Genomic DNA, 19,334 nt, shown 5'->3' on the forward strand with positions numbered 1-19,334 from the left:
TCGAAACTGGAAAAGCAGTTTTCATGGAGTCTGATGCAAGCGTTGATTCTGGGACAAGGGTTGAAGGGTTTGTATTTGAAGAAGAAATTAACAATAAAGAAGCTGCAGTTGAAAACGTTGATCGTAACATAGTGATTATGGCACCAATAATTGTAGTAACCGAGAACATGGGAAGCAATGATTCTGATGAACCATGTAACGAGATGGAGGTTGCACATGACATCGAACTGCATGATAACACTGTCGTACAAGATGTGTTTGAAGATGCTGTGACAGAAAATCAACAACAACAACACCAGACACATGAAGACAACATCACGGCTGTGAGTGCTGCAAATATAAGAAGGTCATCTAGGGTTAGAAAACCTACAACCCTAAACCCTAAATGATTTTGTATATTTGACACAGGTTGACACTGATCTTTCAGAGTTTAATGATCCGCTGAGTTACAAAGAAGCAATTGCAGGACCAGATGTTGATAAATGGATAGAAGCCATGAAGAGTGAACTGAGTTCGATGGCAAACAATAAAGTGTGGGATTTAGTGGAACAGGCAGAAGGAACAAAACCCATAGGATGTAAATGGGTTTTTAAAACAAAAAGGGATTCAAATGGAAACATAGAAAGGCACAAAGCCAGGCTCGTTGCGAAAGGCTTCACACAAAAGGAGGGTGTAGACTACAAAGAAACATTCAGCCCCGTGTCGATAAAGGATGCGTTTAGGGTTATCATGTCTATGGTGGCTCACTTTGATTTGATTTTACATCAAATGGATTTAAAAACGGCGTTCTTGAATGGGGACCTGGAAGAGCGGATTTACATGCGACAACTAGAAGGTTTCAAGGAGGGAGAAGGAAGAAACTTAGTATGCAAACTCAACAAATCCATATATGGATTGAAGCAAGCATCACGGCAGTGGTACTTGAAATTTCATAAAATTGTGAAAGAACATGGCTTCACCGAGAATCCTTCAGACAATTGCATCTATCTGAGGTTCAGTGGGAGCAACTTTATCATCCTAGTTCTCTATGTGGGTGATATATTGCTTGCCACAAATAGTCACAGTTTGTTGGATGATACAAAAACCTTTTTACAGAAGCATTTTGAAATGAAGGACATGGGAGAAGCGACTTATGTTTTAGGCATTGAGATCAAAAGGGATAGAAGGAGAGGCTTGCTAGGATTGTCACAAAGAGCATATATAGAGAAAATGTTAAGAAGGTTTAACATGTTTTCGTGTGGAACTACTGAGATGCCTATATCGAAGGGTGATAAATTGAGTAGGCTGCAGTGTCCACAAACAGACTTAGAAAGGAAGGCTATGGATGACAAACCATAAGCCTCCTTGGTAGGAAGTTTAATGTATGCACAGGTGTGCACAAGGCTTGACTTGGCCTTCACCATTTCTGTGCTTGGGAAGTTTCAATCCAATGCAGGTGAAGCTCACTGGAATGCTGCCAAAATGGTTTTGAGATACCTTCAGAGAACCAATGATCATATGTTGGTGTATAAAAGAACCGAGAGTTTGGTTTTGGAAGGGTATAGTGATTCAGATTTTGCAGGTTGTCCAGATGATATGAAGTCGACTACAGGTTATGTTTTCTTAATGGCATGTGGTGCGGTTTCCTGGAAGTCTGTCAAACAAGGAACTGTGGCAGCATCAACAATGGTTGCAGAGTATTTATCAGTCTGTGAAACAGTGAATCAAGCTATCTGGTTGAAGAATTTCATATTTGGGCTTCAAGTAGTGGACTCTATATCGAGACCTATACATATTTTCTGTGATAATAATGCAGCCATATTCTTTACTAAGAATAATAAAAGGTCTAATGCAACAAGGAATTTGGATATAAAATATCTCATTGCTCGAGAGAAGGTGATGGCAGGTCTAGTTAAAGTTGATTATTTGGATATTGGATCCATGATTGCTGATCCGTTAAATAAAGCAGTTCCCACCATTGTTTTCAAGAAGCATGTCACTAGCATGGGAGTCTTGGCTGGTTTTGATGAAGCGAACTAGTGGGAGCTATGCAACAGGTTTAAACTTTTATGCTAGTTTTAATTCAATAGCAATTTATGTTATGGAGGACAAGTTTTGAGTATTAACAATGAAGTTTCTTAGCTAATAAAGAATAAAGCTGAAAGGTTGTTCAAGTTCCCTTAAAGAGTTCAGCTGTTAGCTACGATAATGCATGAATAATTTTTGCATGCTGTTTATTATTCTTATTCATTATAAAGTGTCAGACAACCTGAGAGCTTTATATAGAAGCACATGGGTCGTTTTTCAATTCTGAAAGGGACCAAATGTTTGACATAATTAATACATGTTCAGTTGTGTCTTACATGCCATATATCTTGTTGGAATTTTATGTGTTGATAAGCTTTACTGAAAGTAATTATGGGGACGGTACTCTTCAGTGTAATGAGTGTGTTGCCCTATAATTCTCATAAATGCTTAACAATGACGAAGACTGGAAAACTAAGAAGTGTCGAAAGTTAATCTCATGGCCAATTCAGATTCTTCCCAACTCAAGTATGATTATACAACTTTACAAAGTATTTGCTCTAGTGGGAGAATGTAAGTTCTATTTGAGAGCAAACACTTTGTGATTTGTACAATGACTTTTGGGACGACAAGGAGATAACATTAGCACATGCGGTAGACTTTTCAGGAGTTGTATTACTTAGGTATACAAGTTAGAAACATTCTTAGATAAACTAGAACTCTTCTAGCTGATTTATGCATAAGTGATCTTCGTTGATAAGGTTCATCTTTGATAGGGTTTACTTAATGGGAGGACTCCTAATCAAAGACCATCACATATAGTATATAACTGAGGTCTCTGTGCTCTCACTAAACACACGCAAGTTTACAGAAATTCTCAAGCCCCATTGAGTGAGTCTTGCTTTCGGTCAGTGCAGAGTTACAGAAGAGCCTCAGTTCCTTACCCTATTTCTGAGACGATGTCTTCCTCAGGTTAGTGGTTAGATCGGTATATGAGTCAGTCCTTATATATATATATATATATATATATATAACTAATAGGTATTACTTACAATGGCCTCCACAACTGTGAGTCCAAAAGCTTCATAAAATGCAGGCTGCAATTATAAAACTAAAAAAAGTAAATTAACGTACCCTGGGAGTTCTCTTCAAAACAAAATGCAGAAACACCTACGTACCTGAGCAAAAGCACCTCTTGTGTCTGCTATGTAACGATAAAGCTCACCGTTACTAACTCGATTAGTTTGGGCTGAAATCCATCGAAATTGACCATTTAATTTGTACTCCTTCATGAGATGATGCATCTTCTCAATCTCTTCTCTATCTCGTGATTTGTTCGCGTCAACGTAACCAGCGACTACGACAAGGTTTACCAGATCCCTCAGTTTGGAACATTTAGCATAGCACTCAACCAATCCAGTCATGTTTTTCGCCTGGTCGAGCCTTGCCATTGAAAATATTATGGGCTTTGATCGATCGCTTAGGGTGCCACTACGCCAATAAAGAAGAATATCATATTATCGAGTTGACTGCCACAAAATAATTGCTTTGTCACGGTTGATTATACTATGAACGAACTTACATATGCACATCATTCTGGTCAGAATCATATAGCAACTCCTCTAGGGAACCATGGAGGCTGGTAAGTCTCTTTTGCTTTTCAAAGTACGGGAAATAAATGGTCATATCTGCTCCGGGAGACACGATATTGAACTTTGGATCAAAGACATTAATTCCGTGAACACTCGGTACTGCCCCGGAAGAGTGAAAGAGCTGAGGCTCTCATACTGATCAACCGTATTCTTACTGAAAGATCGAGCGGAGACAAAAGGTTAAGCAACCAGGAAACTGAAAGCAGTAAACAAAGAACAAGGCAATGATATATATTTGGACAACAAATTTCAACACTCCAATTATCAAAATCAGAAGCACCATTGACGCTTAAGTAATGATGTAATAAGCTTATTTATATTCCAGATGAAATTAAACACAATTGAGCTGACAATCACGGTACTAAGAAAAAGTAGAGCACGAATATGACCTTCCAATGTACCGGGAGACTTACGTTCCTGCAATCTCTTGGTATGTGCTGGTGATCATGAAATCTGCATTATTCATGGCTATAAGATCAGCCGTGAACTGAGTTGAGAAATGGTATTTCTCCTCAAATTTCTTCCAATATATATCGGAATCCGGATATTTTGTTTTCTCCAACGCATGCGCAATATTACACTGAACAGATTAGAACTTCTGATAACATTCTCGTTTGATAATATGATGAAATTTACAGCTGCAAAAATATCGAACCCGTGTAACTCCCATTTTATAAGCCAACAAAGATGCAACAAGATTCCCATCACTGTAATTCCTAATAATAAAGTCTGGATATCCCTGTAACTGAGCAGTAACTTCACCTGCAACATCCTGATCACATGAGAAACAATGACTATATCAGATGGAAAAGGCTGAAAGGCATGTGAGGATTAGTTAATCAGAAGAGAATACAATTCTATAGTATTCTGAAAGGCATGAAAGTCATGTGCTACTTTCAAAGTAAAGGGAGGCAGTTGTGGTCATGGCAGCAGTGACATCAGATGGGTAGCAGGCTATGATGGGAATGCACATGGACAGACAAAATCATCCACTTAAGATGGTGAAAGCACAGAAGGCACGAATTGGCAGATTTAGTATAATTAGAGTTTATATGTTATCAAAATTTACCTCAACAAAGGTCTCCAAATAAGGCCATACGTCAAACCTTGAGATCCACTTACGAAGAATCCCTTTTTCCGATCTAAAAGGAACTCTTAAAGTATGGGTGTACTCGGTTCCAGTTATTTTTTCCAGCCTCTGGTTGCACGTAGTTCCTTTCGCATCAGGTATTAGCCTGGTCACCTTGAACCCACCAATGAAAAAATGCATGAACTTTTACATACCAAAAAGCTACCATAAGGATTCCTACTATAAGGATAAAGACAATTACAATAAGAATTCTTGGAGTGAAATCTAATCCTTGCCTGCGAATTCTTTCGAGCATTTCATTTTCGAGGGCACACACTTGGTCCAGTATATAGACAATCTGCATATAAGTTATGCAAACTTCTCGTTTGTTATGTTGCAATCACGGCTAAACATATGAAATCTCATTATACAAGTTTACAATGTACACAAAGTATAGGTAAAAATTGGTAGTGAAACTGGACCAGGTTAACTGATGAGTATCGTAATAATTCAAATGTTTAAACCAAATTTTGTAAACCAAATATGTGGTTGTTTATGATTGGATTATTACTTAAGTGTTGATTACGTGTTTATGTCCTATTTGTGACACGTGATTTGGTTTATAAATATGATCTCCCTAGCATTATCCTTAAAATTTGGCCTCTCTAGTATACCCTTTTATAATTGGATGGAAATATCATGGTGGTGGTGTGCATATTTAATGCAAATCGTTTTTTAAAATGAGATTTCTCTGCAAATTGAGTTTGTGGCTACTGATAAAAGACCATATTAGTTCGGAAAGTTACAATCATTATGAATTTGTTTCATATAAATACGGTCGAATAGTTGTTCTTATACACGGCCTCCAATTATGTTAAAGTTTCTCATGGTACAGGCTTTTTGATCCTCAAACTCCATTTGATCCCCCGGGACAAACTTCACGTTTGATTTCTTGTATTAGGTTAGTGATGTATATATCTGTGACAACCGTTAAGGGAGTAACTGACCAGCTTATTATTGTCTCGTATGTGTGTGTGTGTTTTTATTTTTTAATAAAAAAAACTATTTCTTGTGATTGAATCACTTTGAATTCTCACTCCCTCAAATTTAACAAACAAAAAAAAACTTAGTTAACCCATAACCATTAAGTATTCCTACAATGACGATAAGAAAATTAAAGAAATAAAATAAATTCAATTTCCTACAGCAAAGAAAATCTTCCTGTCTTAAATGCTTTTGCTTTCACAATTTGAATCCGCCAATTATTAGGATTAATTACTACGTCCAATCCAACTCAAGACAAGCATTATGAAAATGATCAAGTCTTCTAATTCCCAAACCACCAACAGCCTTAGGAGAACAAACATTATTCCAGGCAACTGATTCATTTTACTATCATTATTCCATCACATGTCTTATTTAGTGTCTTGATAAGATAAATAGTAAAATAAATTAAAAAACGTGTTTCTAATCATAAAACTTATGAACACAAGTATTTAGAAAAATATTTTCAAACGGGATTTACTTTGTCTACTCCACTTAGCCCAACTTGTGAATCTTTTGATGTCTTGCCAAACCAATGCAAAAGATCATCTTAAACTACAATGTCACATAATATGGGCCTACTGTGGGCCGGGCCGGTTAAAAACAAGAACTGTTGTGATTTGTGGGTCCCGCTTCCGAGTGATTTGCAAACCGGGAGTGTAGGACTTGCCTTTGGAACAAGTGGTGTGGTGGTGGGGATCACCAAACAACCAAATAGGTCATCGTTTACTATTTTTGCATGAGTAAACATAGTTCATCGATGAAAACACTAAAATCGCAAATATTTTTTTAGATAATTTTAGGATTGAAGCTTCTTAAAATAGATAGAGATTGATATATAGATGCATGCAGCATTGCCCATTCTTGCAATAAATCAAATAAAAAAAAATCTGTACACATAGAAAGATGTCTATGGGATTGAGGTCACCAAATATGGGGGGCGTTGCAAGAAGAACATCAGCCATGGCTGTGTTTCTTCTCGGCTTCGCTTTGCTCTCCTGCGTGGCCCAAGCTGCATCCCGTGGACATCTTTTCAGGGCTGGTGCCCGTCGTAGCGACCCTACCAAGAGGAAAGTGTTTGATGTCACAGCCTTCGGTGCTAAGACCGAAGACCAGATGAATAGAGGAAGTAAGAAGCCTAATGTTGTTGGCAAGTTGAGTACTGGGGAACTGCCCGGTGGAGGTATACCTGGCCTCCCTGGTGGTACTGTGGAGGAGAGTTATGATGATGGCGAGAAAATTGATGATCCTAATGGATTGGTGAGATTACAGAAATCGATAACACAATTTCATTTCAATGCATAACTCGTTCAATAATTTGAATTCACGGTTTGATAACATAAGATTATGTTGTATGTAGGCATTCATCCGGACATGGGTAGCCGCATGCAGAGGAAACTACAAGGGTCCAACTAAGGTTGTGATCCCCAAAGGAACATTCTTGACAGGACCTGTGGTGTTCCAAGGGCCATGCAACAGCTCAACTGAGCCCATCGTCGTTGAAGTTCAAGGATATGTCAAAGCCAGCACCGATCTCAGTCAATACTCCTCTCCCGAGTGGTTTTCATTTGAGTTGGTTGACGGCTTGATCGTCACGGGTGACGGCACTTTTGACGGGCAAGGTACATGGACAACCAGTGGCAGCAAGGACTCCGACAAAGCTGCTCAAGCCCCATCCGTAAGCTCTCTAGCGTAACATCTCCAATTATTCTCCATTTTCGAGTTAAATTTTAAGTGACATACCATTTATTTGATTCAATTGTTGCATGAATGCAGTCACTTAAATTCAACAAAGTGAACAACAGCCTGATCGAAAGGATCACATCCTTAAATAGCAAATTCTTCCACACACACATGTTCGGCTGCAACAACGTGACAATGAGGAATGTCCACCTCACTGCTCCTGGAGATAGCCCTAACACAGATGGCGTGTACATCAGCGCTTCGGACCACATCAAAGTGCTTAACAGTGTTATCGCAACCGGGGGTGACTGCGTTTCCATCGGGCCAGGCGCTTACGATGTTACCGTTAAAAACATCACGTGTGGTCCAGGGTATGGCATCAGTATCGGGAGCCTCGGAAAGGACCCTGACGAACTGAGCGTCAGTGAGATTCACGTCAGCAATTGCACATTGAGAAACACCACCTATGGTGCCAGAATCAAGACTTCGGCTGGCAAAAGTGCAGGAGAAGTGACCGGAATCGTCTACGAAGACATTATCATGGACCAAGTTCAAAACCCTATTATTATAGATCAGTACTACGGTAACACGAAGGTGGTAAAAAAAATCATCGATGGAAATAAAAAGATGGTAGTCCCAGGAAATAAAAAGAGCGTAGGAGCTGGATTAAAAAAGAAGGTAGGAGCTGGATTAAAAAAGAAGGTAGGAGCTGGATCAAAAAAGAAGGTTGGAGTAGGAAAACAGACGGTACGTATGCATGCACACGTAAATAATTTAATTTATTAATTCTAATTAATTCATTATAGATTATTAATTCATTTTGAAATTTGTTTAATTTATTCAGGAACTGCAAGGTGGAAAGAAAAAGAGCGTAAGTAGGAACGTAAGTATTCAAAGTCATGCAGCTCATGCATATAATTAGTGATTCAATTAATTAATTTTGCACCATTTATAAGTTAATTAATTGTTATCTATTGTAAGTAATTTATAATTTGGGTACTGCATGCATGCAGGATGGAGCTGGGGTACCTTCTAGGCCAGTATCAAAGTGGAAGATCAGTGACGTTCACTTCAGAAACATTAGGGGCACCTCAGCCGGAAAGGTTGCCGTTTCGTTAGCTTGCAGCTCTGTAAACCCATGCGAGGGTGTTAAGTTCACCGACATTAACCTTTCCTACAAGGGCACCAGTAATAAAAAAACGGCGCTTAAATCTGAATGTTTCAACGCCCAGATTACACCAAAGGGCGTACAAAACCCACCACTCTGCCGTTAAATTAGTTTTCGATAAACTCGATCATCTTTGTGTACAAGATTTTGATTAATTTTGACTCAATGTTAAGAAAACATGTTAGCTGAACATCTGTGTACTTAATGATATCGATTGATTTTTGTTCTTCTTCTCTGTCCTCTATGATTTCTCTCGACCTATGTATATTATTATATAGTACTTCATGTAGTAACAATACAAAAATATTATTTTACCACATATTTGTACCATCATTGTATCATCTTTCTAGTAGAGATGAGACTCATATGTGTTGACAGGTTCTATCTCTGTTCGAGAAATGATATAAATAATGATACAAATTAATGTGTTAAGTGTAGCATTACTAGTAATAATACGGATCTGACGTCTATATATACATGTGTGTGTATGATATTTCCCAATTTTGCTAAAAAAATTTCTGATTTTGCCTATAATAGTCTGTAAATTTTTTATGGTCTAGCCTATTTATGTTTGTTCTCGCTGTTTAGTTAAAAGATATTGAAAGATGAAAGTCAACCAAGGCAATTAAGGCTAGTAGGGGAAAGTGTAGTGCAGCTGTCTCCTCTAGGGTAGCTGGTTGCATTAGTCAATGAGTTTATTCTTCATGTCTTGTCATGTCTCCTTATTGACAAGGAATTTAAGGAAGACAAGACTTTTGTGTCTTCAACCTTGCCTTTATATTGTAACCCGATCTCTTGTTCTTCACACAGAAAAATATATACAAAACCTTCAAATTACAACAAAATCAACATGGTATCAGAGCATGAACCATAATCGGCCTCCTTCTGCATGTTTTGTTGTCTGTGTTGCTTTCTTATCCTGCTAGGGTTTCCAATACATTCCTGATAAAATGGCAGAAGAAAATCCTTCAGTTTTAGATGGAGAAAGCTCATCAGTTCTTTCACCTCCAAACTTGTCTGAGGTTGATGTTAATCCCAACCAACGCTTCAGTTCAGTACTACTAAATGAATTCAACTATTTACCTTGGTCAAGAGCGATTACTCTTGCTTTCGGTGGGCGTTCAAAACTTGGCTATATCAATGACAACATCAAAGCTCATGATTTCTCTTCTCCCAACTATAAAGCTTGGTCAATGACAACATCAAAGCTCATGATGTCTCTTCTCCTAACTATGAAGCTTGGTTGTACAAAGAACAGTGGGTCAAGTCATGGCTTCTCAACTCTATGGAAAGAAAAATTACTGAAATCTTCAACTTTTCAGAGTCCTTTCAGCTTGGCACCTCTCATCTTGGCAGTCTATCAAGGAAATGTATAGTAATAAAAATAATGTTACTCAAGTGTTCCAGCTAAAAAGGGATTTTTCTTGTCTTCAACAAGAAGGTAAGCTTTTCGTTTAACTTTTATGTAGCATGAAGAACATGTGGAATGAACTGGAGGTTTATCGTCCACACATCACTGATGTTGCTGTGTTGCTGAAAAGAACTGAGGAAGACAAATCTTCCAGCTCTTGTCGAGTCTCAATTCTGAATATGAAGACCTTCGAAGTCATATTTTCATGAACTCTGAGTTACCCCCATTTGCAGTTGTTTATGCAACAATCCAACTAGAGGAAGTTAGCAGGAAAGTCATGAATATGGAAACTAAGGTCAATATCACTGAGGCTAAGGCATATGTGTCCAATCAAAGACAACATGAAAAGAAAGTGTATAGAGGCAAACGACCAGACTTGAAGTGCCTTCATTGCAATAATTTTGGCCATGTGATTGAAAGGTGTTGGATACTGCATCCAGAATTGAAGCCTAAGTTCATGAAGGAGAATATAAGAAGTTCACAGAGAAAGTTCCAAAGTTCCAACTACAAGGCTAATCGCACTACCTTCACACCTACTAGGGGTCTAGCTAATTTCATGGCAAATCCAGCTAATCTCATTAATGAGTTTACTACATTTCTTAAAAAAAGGCAAGAAGATGTTGAAAGCAAGGGAGAAACCAATCCTAGGGTTGAAAGTTCAACTACACTACTTAGGAAGTTTGCTAGATTCCTAGTTGAAACTGAGTACCCCTCACAACATGATGTACCAGGTATTTTAAATGATTTCTTAACTGCCCCCAATGTCAATTATGTGCATGATCTTTGGGTTATAGATTCAGGTACCACAGATCATATGACAAACAAAATTACAAAAAATCACCAAACCTTCCAAAGTCTTTGTTGCAAATGGTAAGGGTGCATTTGTTGAACGGAAAGGGAAAATCAAACTAATCTCTGAAAAAAATATAGTCAATGGCCTTGTATGTCCCTTCCTTTCCATTTCAGTTATTTTCAGTTGGGAAACTCACAAATTCCTCAAACTATATTGCTATTTTTTCACCTCACAACGTCATTTTTCAGGATTTAATCACCAAGAAGAAGATTGGTGAAGGTTTTTACTTGAATGGGCTATATTAGTTGTCAAAGGACTTTCAAATTCCTAAGGGACTACAAGTAGAGTCAAATATTGTTCAAGATCACCACCTATGGCACCAACAGTTGGCTCATCCTTCTTAGCTTGTTTTGTCCAAAATTTTCCCTAGTCTAAGGACAAACATGTCTAAAGTGTGACATTTTCCATTTGTCCAAATGTACTAGGTTACCTTTTAACTCTTCCACAACTAGGGCTAGCAAGTCTTTTCGAATTAGTTCACTTTAATGTTTGGGGACCCATCCTTGAATATTTTGATGGATATAGGTACCTTGTAACCTTTGTTGATGACTGTACTAAAGTCACTTGATTTTATCTTTTGAAATTTAAAAGTGAAGTTATGGAAATGTTCAAAAACTTTCACAATCTTGTCAAAACTCAATTCTCATCTCAAATTCAAACCTTAAGATTTGATAGTGACACTGGATATATGTCCTATGTTATGACACAATACTTGAGTAATCATGGAATCATTTATCAAACCAGTTGTGTTGGCACTCTTCAATAAAATGAGGTGGCCGAGAGGAAAAATAGAGATTTACTTGAGAAAAATAAGGGCATTAATATTTCAAATGAATGTTCCTAAAAGGTTTTGGTCATAAGGTGTTCTCACTACTACATACCTTATTAATCGATTGCCAAGCAAAATGTTGAAGCGTAAATCTCCTTTGGTAATACTAAAAGGAAAGCCACTTGACTTGTCACATTTGAGAGTGTTTGGAGCCACTTGTTTTGCTCATGTTCAGTCTATCCACCGTGACAAACTTAATCCAAGAGCTGAAAAATGCATGTTCATTGGATACTCTTCTACCACCAAAGGGTACAAGTGTTATAACCCCAAGTTTAAGAGGGTTGTCATGACAAGGGATGCACACTTTGATGAAAGAACTTCATACTACCAAAGGGTCAGAGATGATTCCAGTCAGGGTGTAATGACCCGCTCCCAAATATTATGAAATTTATAGTTTTAAAATGTGAAATTACAAAAATGCCCTTCGAGGTAAATACGTTGACTTTTGTTAATGGCCTTGTTGTGTCACGTAAGATTCGTTTTCTTGGCGTATCCTAGTAGTACTCGTCGCTATGAATGCGTGGATGCAAGCGGAACTAAATTTGGAGTTACGATGAGCATTTTATGGAACTATAAAGTTTAGGGGCATTTTAGTAATTTTACCATTTAAGATATTTCCTTGTCATGGACAATTGGGGAGCTGACATGTGGAAGCTTCTTCCCCAATCTTCTGGAACCCTCTCCCTCTCATTTGTCTCCCGGATACATCTCTCTTCCTCTCAAGCTCTTTATCTCTCTCCCTATTTTCCCTCATCTCTGCAATCACAGAGAACCACCACCCCCACCACCATGGGTTACTCTCCGGTGACACCACCATCATCATGACCTTCCCACCAGAAACCTGAACCAGCTGGAACACCTTATTCTCTCTCTCTTTCTAATGCACAGTGGCACTATCACTGTTCTTGAAATTGTTCCGGTGAGTTCTCCATTATCTCGGCCAAGGTAAGCCTTGGGAATACTTTAAACGTTATGCATTCATCTTTGTGGTTCGATTTTGAGCACGCTTGTGTGTTTTAAACTGGTTTATGATAGAAATGAACTCGTGAAGCAATTCCCAGTTTTCGACAAGAGAACCCAGTACTTGTTAGCCTTTTTCCGACCTTTTTTTTTTACCACAACTTGTCCTCATGATGGTAAAGTCTTATTCTTCTTCTCTTTAGGTTCATTTTGGCATTAAGATTGTTGAAAATGGCTGAAGATCGAGCTCTATCAGAACTTAGGAATTTTCCGACCGAAATCCAGCCTTCTCTCTCGTTGGTTTCGGCGACTCGCAAACTAATCGGGTCAAGCCCAACCTGTAAGCCCAAACCAGCCCAACCCAGTTACTAAACCAGACCCAAAACTCAAACTGAAACCTTAGGCCTCTGTGATATAAGCCTTAATCTAGGCCTAAATCTATTTTACCTAAGCCCAATTTGCGAACTAAGAGCCCAGCCCAATCTCATTGGCCTTAAGCCAAATCCAACCAATACCCAACCCAAACCGTTGGGCCATGCAACCCAACTAACTGAGCCTAACCATTATTTTGCCCAAATCTATTAACCCATTTGCTAGGCCCAACCCTTGACCCATGTGACCCAAATCTTTGGGGCCCAACCCGTTAACCATAGCCCATTAATCCAATGACCCAGGCCCAAAACCCTTGGCCATTAACCCTAACTGGATTTGACCTATTGACTTTCATTGATCGTTGACCCATTAATGTTGACTTTTGAGTTGACTTTTTTGGGTTTTAACCGGGATCCTTCATAGGCTAATTTCGACGTCCTGATTCCAAATCTGCCGTCCATTTTCTCAAATTTTATTGTTTAAGTATAGTATTACTAAATGGTCCCTAATTGTGGTTAAGTGCATTAGTTGGGAGTGATACCATTCTCGCTAGTTCGAGCAGTTTACGGGCGAAGGAATACTGTGAGTAGACCCCTTCTAACTTACATATTTTTATAAAATATTAGCCTAGCATGCATTACATATATCATGATTTGAGTACGTTTTATATTATGCTTTATGAATTTCTATATTTACTGTTTACGAGATATTTATGTTTTATCGAACTTACTATTTACGAAAGGTTATGAATTATTAGGTTTTCCTATATGAAACTCTATGGATTATGAATATGACTTATATTACAGTTTTCGAATATGAGTTATAAATTATGGGGTTTCCGTATATGAAATTCTATGGATTCACGAATATGATTTATTTTACGGATTTTATGAATATGTGCTATCATGGATTGATGAGATAAGGCTTTGAGCTTTTGAGCTCCGGATTTATGATATGAGTTTTTGAGATATGTTTTCAGTACTATCTAGTGGGTTATCATACAACACATCCACGCGACATGGGTATTATGATATCTATGGCCATAGGACACAGTTGATGAGGAGTAAGATAATATATTATGACATACCCCTAGCTTCATTGCCGAAAGCAGTGTCGGACAACTTCACTAGCCACGGCTAGTGTCGGTGTGTAATGTATATATTTTCTTCTCCGGCGTAACCCGGAGTCATACAGCTTCACCTTCAGGTGATGAGACCTACCATGTTTCTTCATTGGTGTAACCTAGTATCATACATCTTCACCTTCGGGCGACTATGATACCCTTAAAGAGAGTACAATATTGAGGAGATTTATGGAGTTGCCTTCAGGCAACGATAACATCATTACTAAGCATGGTTTTTACGTACATGTTTTACGAACGATTTCATGGCATGCTAGAGTTTTTAGAAAACTTATTATGTAGTACTATATATATTTTTTTCAAAACAGGGGGTTACTATGTTCATAAATAAAATAGTTTTTGTATTATTAGAATTATTTTAAACTTTGGTCTACTCACCTTTTCTTTTTTTTGCACCCCCTCAGGAGTTAGAGTCAAGGCACACAATCCCAACATCGAGGCACGTCCACATAGGTATATTCGAGTTCTCAATGTATGAATTTTCCCTTCGTTCATACCTTTTTATTATAATTCTTTCATATTATTCTTATTAGTTGTATGCTCTGAACATGTTCATGCATTAGCATTTTCATTCTAATTACATATTTTATTCGTAGGCATGTTTAAAATGGCTTTGTCACCCTTGGGTGCCGGCCATCACATGTCTACCCTGATATTTGGGGATATCGGGGTCGGGGCATGTCACAAGGGGAGCTCTTTCAAGATTTATTTCCCTTACCAAATCCAACTATAGTTGAAGATGACTCAAGTAATATTGGTGTTCCACAAGATGAAACCGACAATATGTCCAATCCTAGTGGTGAGGAATCAGAAGATATCACTCATTCAAGTGAAGAGATCATCATCAGCGAGCCTACTAGTTTAGCCCCAGCATGCAGGTATCCTACTCGTGAGCGTCATCCTTCAAAAATACTGCAAGAATATGTTACTTACACTGCAAGGTATCCAATCGCCAACTCCATTACTTATCACAAAATGTCACCCTTACATTTTGCGTTCCTTTGCACAATTTCCAATCTTTTTGAACTTCAAAACTTCCAGGAAGCCAATCTTCAAGATGTGTGGAGAAAGGCAATGAAGGAAGAGTTGCAAGCCCTTGAGGAAAACCAAACTTGGAGCATTGTTGAATTGTTAAAGGGAAAATGGGCTATCAGTAGTAGATGGATTTATAAAACCAAATGCCATTCAAATGGCTCCATTGAAAGATATAGAGCAAGGTTGGTTGCTTATTGCTTCACTCAAACCTTTGGAGTGGATTACAAAGAAACCTTTGCACTTGTTGCAAAGATGAACATAATTAGAGTTTTATTATCCATCGCAATCAATTTTGGGTGGTCCCTGTACCAAATGGATGTGAAGAATGCTTTTTGTATAGTGAACTAGAGGAAGAAGTCTACATGAAGTTACCTCTAGGTCACTCTCAAGCTTGTCATCCTAATTTGGTATGTGAACTTCATAAAGCAATATATGGATTGAAACAATCCCCTTGTGCATGGTATGCTAAGCTCAGTTATGTGCTTGAAGCTATTCAATTCAAGAGGGGTAATGGTGACTCTTCTCTATTTGTTCATAATGGATCATTTGGAAACTTGTTCTTATATATGTTGATGATCTCATCATCATTGGGGATATATGGATAAGAATGCAAGTCTCAAACATTCATTTCGACAAAAGTTTACCATCAAAGACCTAAGAGTGTTAAAATATTTTCTAGGTATCGAGGTAGCCACTTCCCAAAATGGATTGTTTCTCAACCAATGCAAATATGTGCTTGATTTGCTGCAAGAGGCTGAAATGAGTTATTCTAAACCCAGTTGTACTCCTTTAGACATCAAGCTAAAACTAGACATAGCGGGTGAACCTCTCAGCAACATCACTAACTATAAAAGGCTTATAGGTAAGCTCTTCTATCTAACCATCACAAGACTTGACATCACTTAAGCATAGTCAGCCAGTTCATGCACACACCTACTTTGGCACATTTGAATGTGGTTAAAAGGATCCTACGTTACCTTAAATGGTCCATTGGGCGTGGTATTTTCATGAGCAAAAATGGTCACACACATATTATGGGATACAGTGATGCTAATTGGGCTGGTAGTGTTATTGATCGTCGATCTACCACCGATTATTATACCTTCGTTGGAGGCAATCTCGTCACTTGGAAAAGCAAAAACAAAATGTTATTGCTTGCTCTAGCGTTGAAGCAAAATATAGAGCTATGACACCCACTGCATGTGAGCTCATTTGGTTAAAAGGTTTGCTTTCAAACTTAAGGTTTCCCATTCATCAACCCATGTCTTTATTTTGTGACAATCAAGATGCCATGCATATCGCCTCTAATCTTATATTCCATGAGAGGACTAAGTAGTAGGGAAGAGTGTATTGGAAGATGAAAGTCAACCAAGGCAATTAAGGCTAAGTAGTAGGGAAAAGTGTAGTGCAACTGTCTCCTCTAGTGTAGCTAGTTGTATTAGTCAAGGAGTTTATTCTCCATATCTTATCATGTCATGTCTCCTTATTGTCAAGGAATTTAAGGAAGGCAAGACTTTTATGTCTTCAACCTTACTTTTATATTGTAACCCAGCCTCTTGTTGTTCACATAGAAAAATATATACAAACCTTCTATTTACAACAAAAATCAACAAAAGAATAAAAAGGAAGCCTCTAACAACACCACTTTGACCCAATCAAATTCTGTTCATATATACATTTTAACACTTGGAAAACGTCATTATGCATTCCAAAATTTTATAATGATAAAGGTCGGTTGCAAAAAAAAATAAATAAATGCATGATTAGCGTGCCAATAACAACACCACTTTTTCAAACTATACAAATTTTGTATATGATAGTTACTTGCAGTGTTTAAAATATTGGTAGGTGAAAATACGATATGCAAATTTGTAGAATTATCAAGTAATTATAATATATCGACATGGTTGTTTTTTATGGAAATGATGAAAATTTTCTAAAAATGTGAAAATTTAAAAGGAAACTATCATGTGGAAATTTGTTGATATTTAACTGATGTGTCAGAAATTTCAACGAAATTTGTCGATTTTAGCCAAAATTTAAGAGTTTATCCAATATGGGGTGAACTCTTTTCATATTTTTCTGATATTTCCACAGAAAAACCGACCGTTTCAAGAAAATTTCAAACACTGATGCATGTGTACATGTACCGTGTCCATATATAATATATGATAGGTTAATGAAGTTACATTAATATGAACACGTGGGGAATATTGGTGATCAAATTTAAAAGCAGCCGGGCGGCAACACTTCGTAATATCAAACAAGCGCGAGACAAACTCCTTCAACCATAGGTCCGATTAGGGATGGGCAATGGTTATAGCGAACGGGTAACCGTGGTTATTTACCCATAACCGTTTATGTTCATACCCGCATAACCGTTTACCCGTTGGGTAATTGCATAAACGGTTATATCCATATCCATAACCGTTTATAAATGGTTAACCATACCCATAACCGTGTACCCATTTACCCATAACCATTTACCCATTAACCATAATCATTTACCCGTTTTGAACCTGTTTATCATTTTTTAATCCCTTTTTTCACCTATCTACATGTTTTTTTTTTTACAACTTGAAAATTACAAAAAAAAAAAATTCGTTTTCTGACAATTAAACACCGTTACAAGTACATTTTATCATGCATTTCTCTATTTTAATCATTTAGGCCATCATACAATTCTAATAATTGAAATTATAGTTTACGAACGATATTTTTCTACTACACCCAAGCAAGTCTTTAATTATAATCCATATGATTACAAAGTAAAGCTACTAAAAACAAACATTTTTCTACACTAATACCAGTACTTTCTGTTAACCGCAAGATAGATCATAAGCTTCAAGTCAACTCTTTGATCTTTCTCCTTGTTGGCTTCTTGTGCTTCAAACTTTTTGTATACGAAAAGTTTAGCAACAAATACAAAAACGTGTTATAACCGTTAAAAATATTATAAATTTTACATATATTAAATTAAATGGGTAAATGGATACCCGTTATAACCACGGGTAATACCCATAACCAATGGATACCCATTATAACCGCAGGTAATACCCATAACCGCCCATTTAAATTTCATGGATAAATGGTTATACCCATAACCGTTTGTTCATCTAAACGGTTTACCCATAACCGTAACTGTGAACTTTAAATGGGCGGGTAACCGCGGTTACCCAAACCCATGGGTATTTTGCCCATCCCTAGGTCCGATCAAGGAATAGTTAACCACGTCTTTGCTTTTAGTTAGGTGGTAATAACCAAAAATCTAACTTGGTTATGTGAAGAAAATAATTATTGAATTTCTAATTAAAGTGTACATCAAATGATAATTTCCTTCCAACGTACAGAAAGTGAACATTGCAGTTCAATATGTGTCTTATACTGAGTGTCGATGAGGATGCCATTTTTGTAATTACTTTCTTACATGTACCGACGATAAAACTCAATAAAAAAACATCTCCGAATTGAGCTCGGGAAGGGATCAAAATCAACATTATAGGAGGAGTAGGAGATGAAAATTAAATAGATCAATAGGAAAGTATGACGTTGGAGGCACATCAAGAGAGTGATCAAAAGGTTCTAGTTGAGGCTTCTTTACAGAACTACGTACAATAATTTTTCAAGAAGATTTAGTGATCAGCCTGATTTTGTGCTAGGGCTGCCCTTAAAGGTGAGCTGGGAAATGGTTGAAGAGATGACATTTGGGTTTAGGACTAAGATTCTTGCTGATGAGAAGAGTGGTTGTGCGGCTTATAAGGGATTCTGGGAGCCTATTTATGGATCACAAGTAATGGTGAAGAGATACAACACGACTACTGGTACTAATACTTCTCCTGGTAATAGTAGGGGCGTTCTTGAAGCTGAAAAGAAAGCGGCCTTGTCTATGCATCATAAAAATATATTGAGCCTCGCAGGTTACTATATCATTTTGACAATGCTATGATTCTCGTATTTCCCTCTGCGAAAAGAGGCTTGTTAGAGTCAAACCTCTATGGTAATTAAGCTTCATTATGATCATGTCAATAGTGAATTGTTATTAGCGGTCCAAAAGTGTGAATGACTAGCATAGAGTGTCAATAACAACTACTTAAATATGTTCATGATTTGCTA

The 19,334-nt window shown here is 37.6% G+C and overlaps 2 protein-coding genes and 1 pseudogene across 3 annotated transcripts; 2 read left to right on the plus strand and 1 right to left on the minus strand.

Annotated features, from left to right (window-relative positions):
- Nucleotides 1-1,359: 1,359 nt before the first annotated feature.
- On the plus strand, nt 1,360-2,019 carry LOC126617236 (secreted RxLR effector protein 161-like). The gene has a single exon (XM_050285260.1). It carries the CDS (start codon nt 1,360-1,362, stop codon nt 2,017-2,019), a length of 660 nt encoding a protein of 219 aa, XP_050141217.1.
- Nucleotides 2,020-3,038: 1,019 nt separating this feature from the next.
- Nucleotides 3,039-5,089, minus strand: LOC126617237 (sucrose synthase 2-like; annotated as a pseudogene).
- Nucleotides 5,090-6,627: 1,538 nt separating this feature from the next.
- On the plus strand, nt 6,628-8,849 carry LOC126616750 (exopolygalacturonase-like). 2 transcript variants are annotated; one of them, XM_050284852.1, is made up of 5 exons: nt 6,628-7,029; nt 7,130-7,447; nt 7,546-8,199; nt 8,297-8,335; nt 8,466-8,849. In XM_050284852.1, the coding sequence occupies exons 1-5, from the start codon at nt 6,676-6,678 to the stop codon at nt 8,724-8,726; spliced, it is 1,626 nt and encodes a 541-aa protein (XP_050140809.1). In that variant the 5' UTR covers nt 6,628-6,675; the 3' UTR covers nt 8,727-8,849. The 2 variants fall into 2 exon arrangements, with proteins under 2 accessions (XP_050140809.1, XP_050140810.1); XM_050284853.1 differs by having other exon boundaries at nt 8,297-8,323.
- Nucleotides 8,850-19,334: the final 10,485 nt, after the last annotated feature.

Source organism: Malus sylvestris, chromosome 3 (assembly GCF_916048215.2).
Source record: "Malus sylvestris chromosome 3, drMalSylv7.2, whole genome shotgun sequence".
NCBI lineage: Eukaryota > Viridiplantae > Streptophyta > Magnoliopsida > Rosales > Rosaceae > Malus > Malus sylvestris.

Coding starts and splice junctions, on each gene's coding strand:
- LOC126617236 (XM_050285260.1), top strand. CDS start 1,360: ATGTATGCACAGGTGTGCACAAGGCTTGACTTGGCCTTCACCATTTCT.
- LOC126616750 (XM_050284852.1), top strand. CDS start 6,676: ATGTCTATGGGATTGAGGTCACCAAATATGGGGGGCGTTGCAAGAAGA. Junction 7,030..7,129: donor TTGATGATCCTAATGGATTG/GTGAGATTACAG, acceptor TGTTGTATGTAG/GCATTCATCCGGACATGGGT. Junction 8,336..8,465: donor AAAAGAGCGTAAGTAGGAAC/GTAAGTATTCAA, acceptor GCATGCATGCAG/GATGGAGCTGGGGTACCTTC.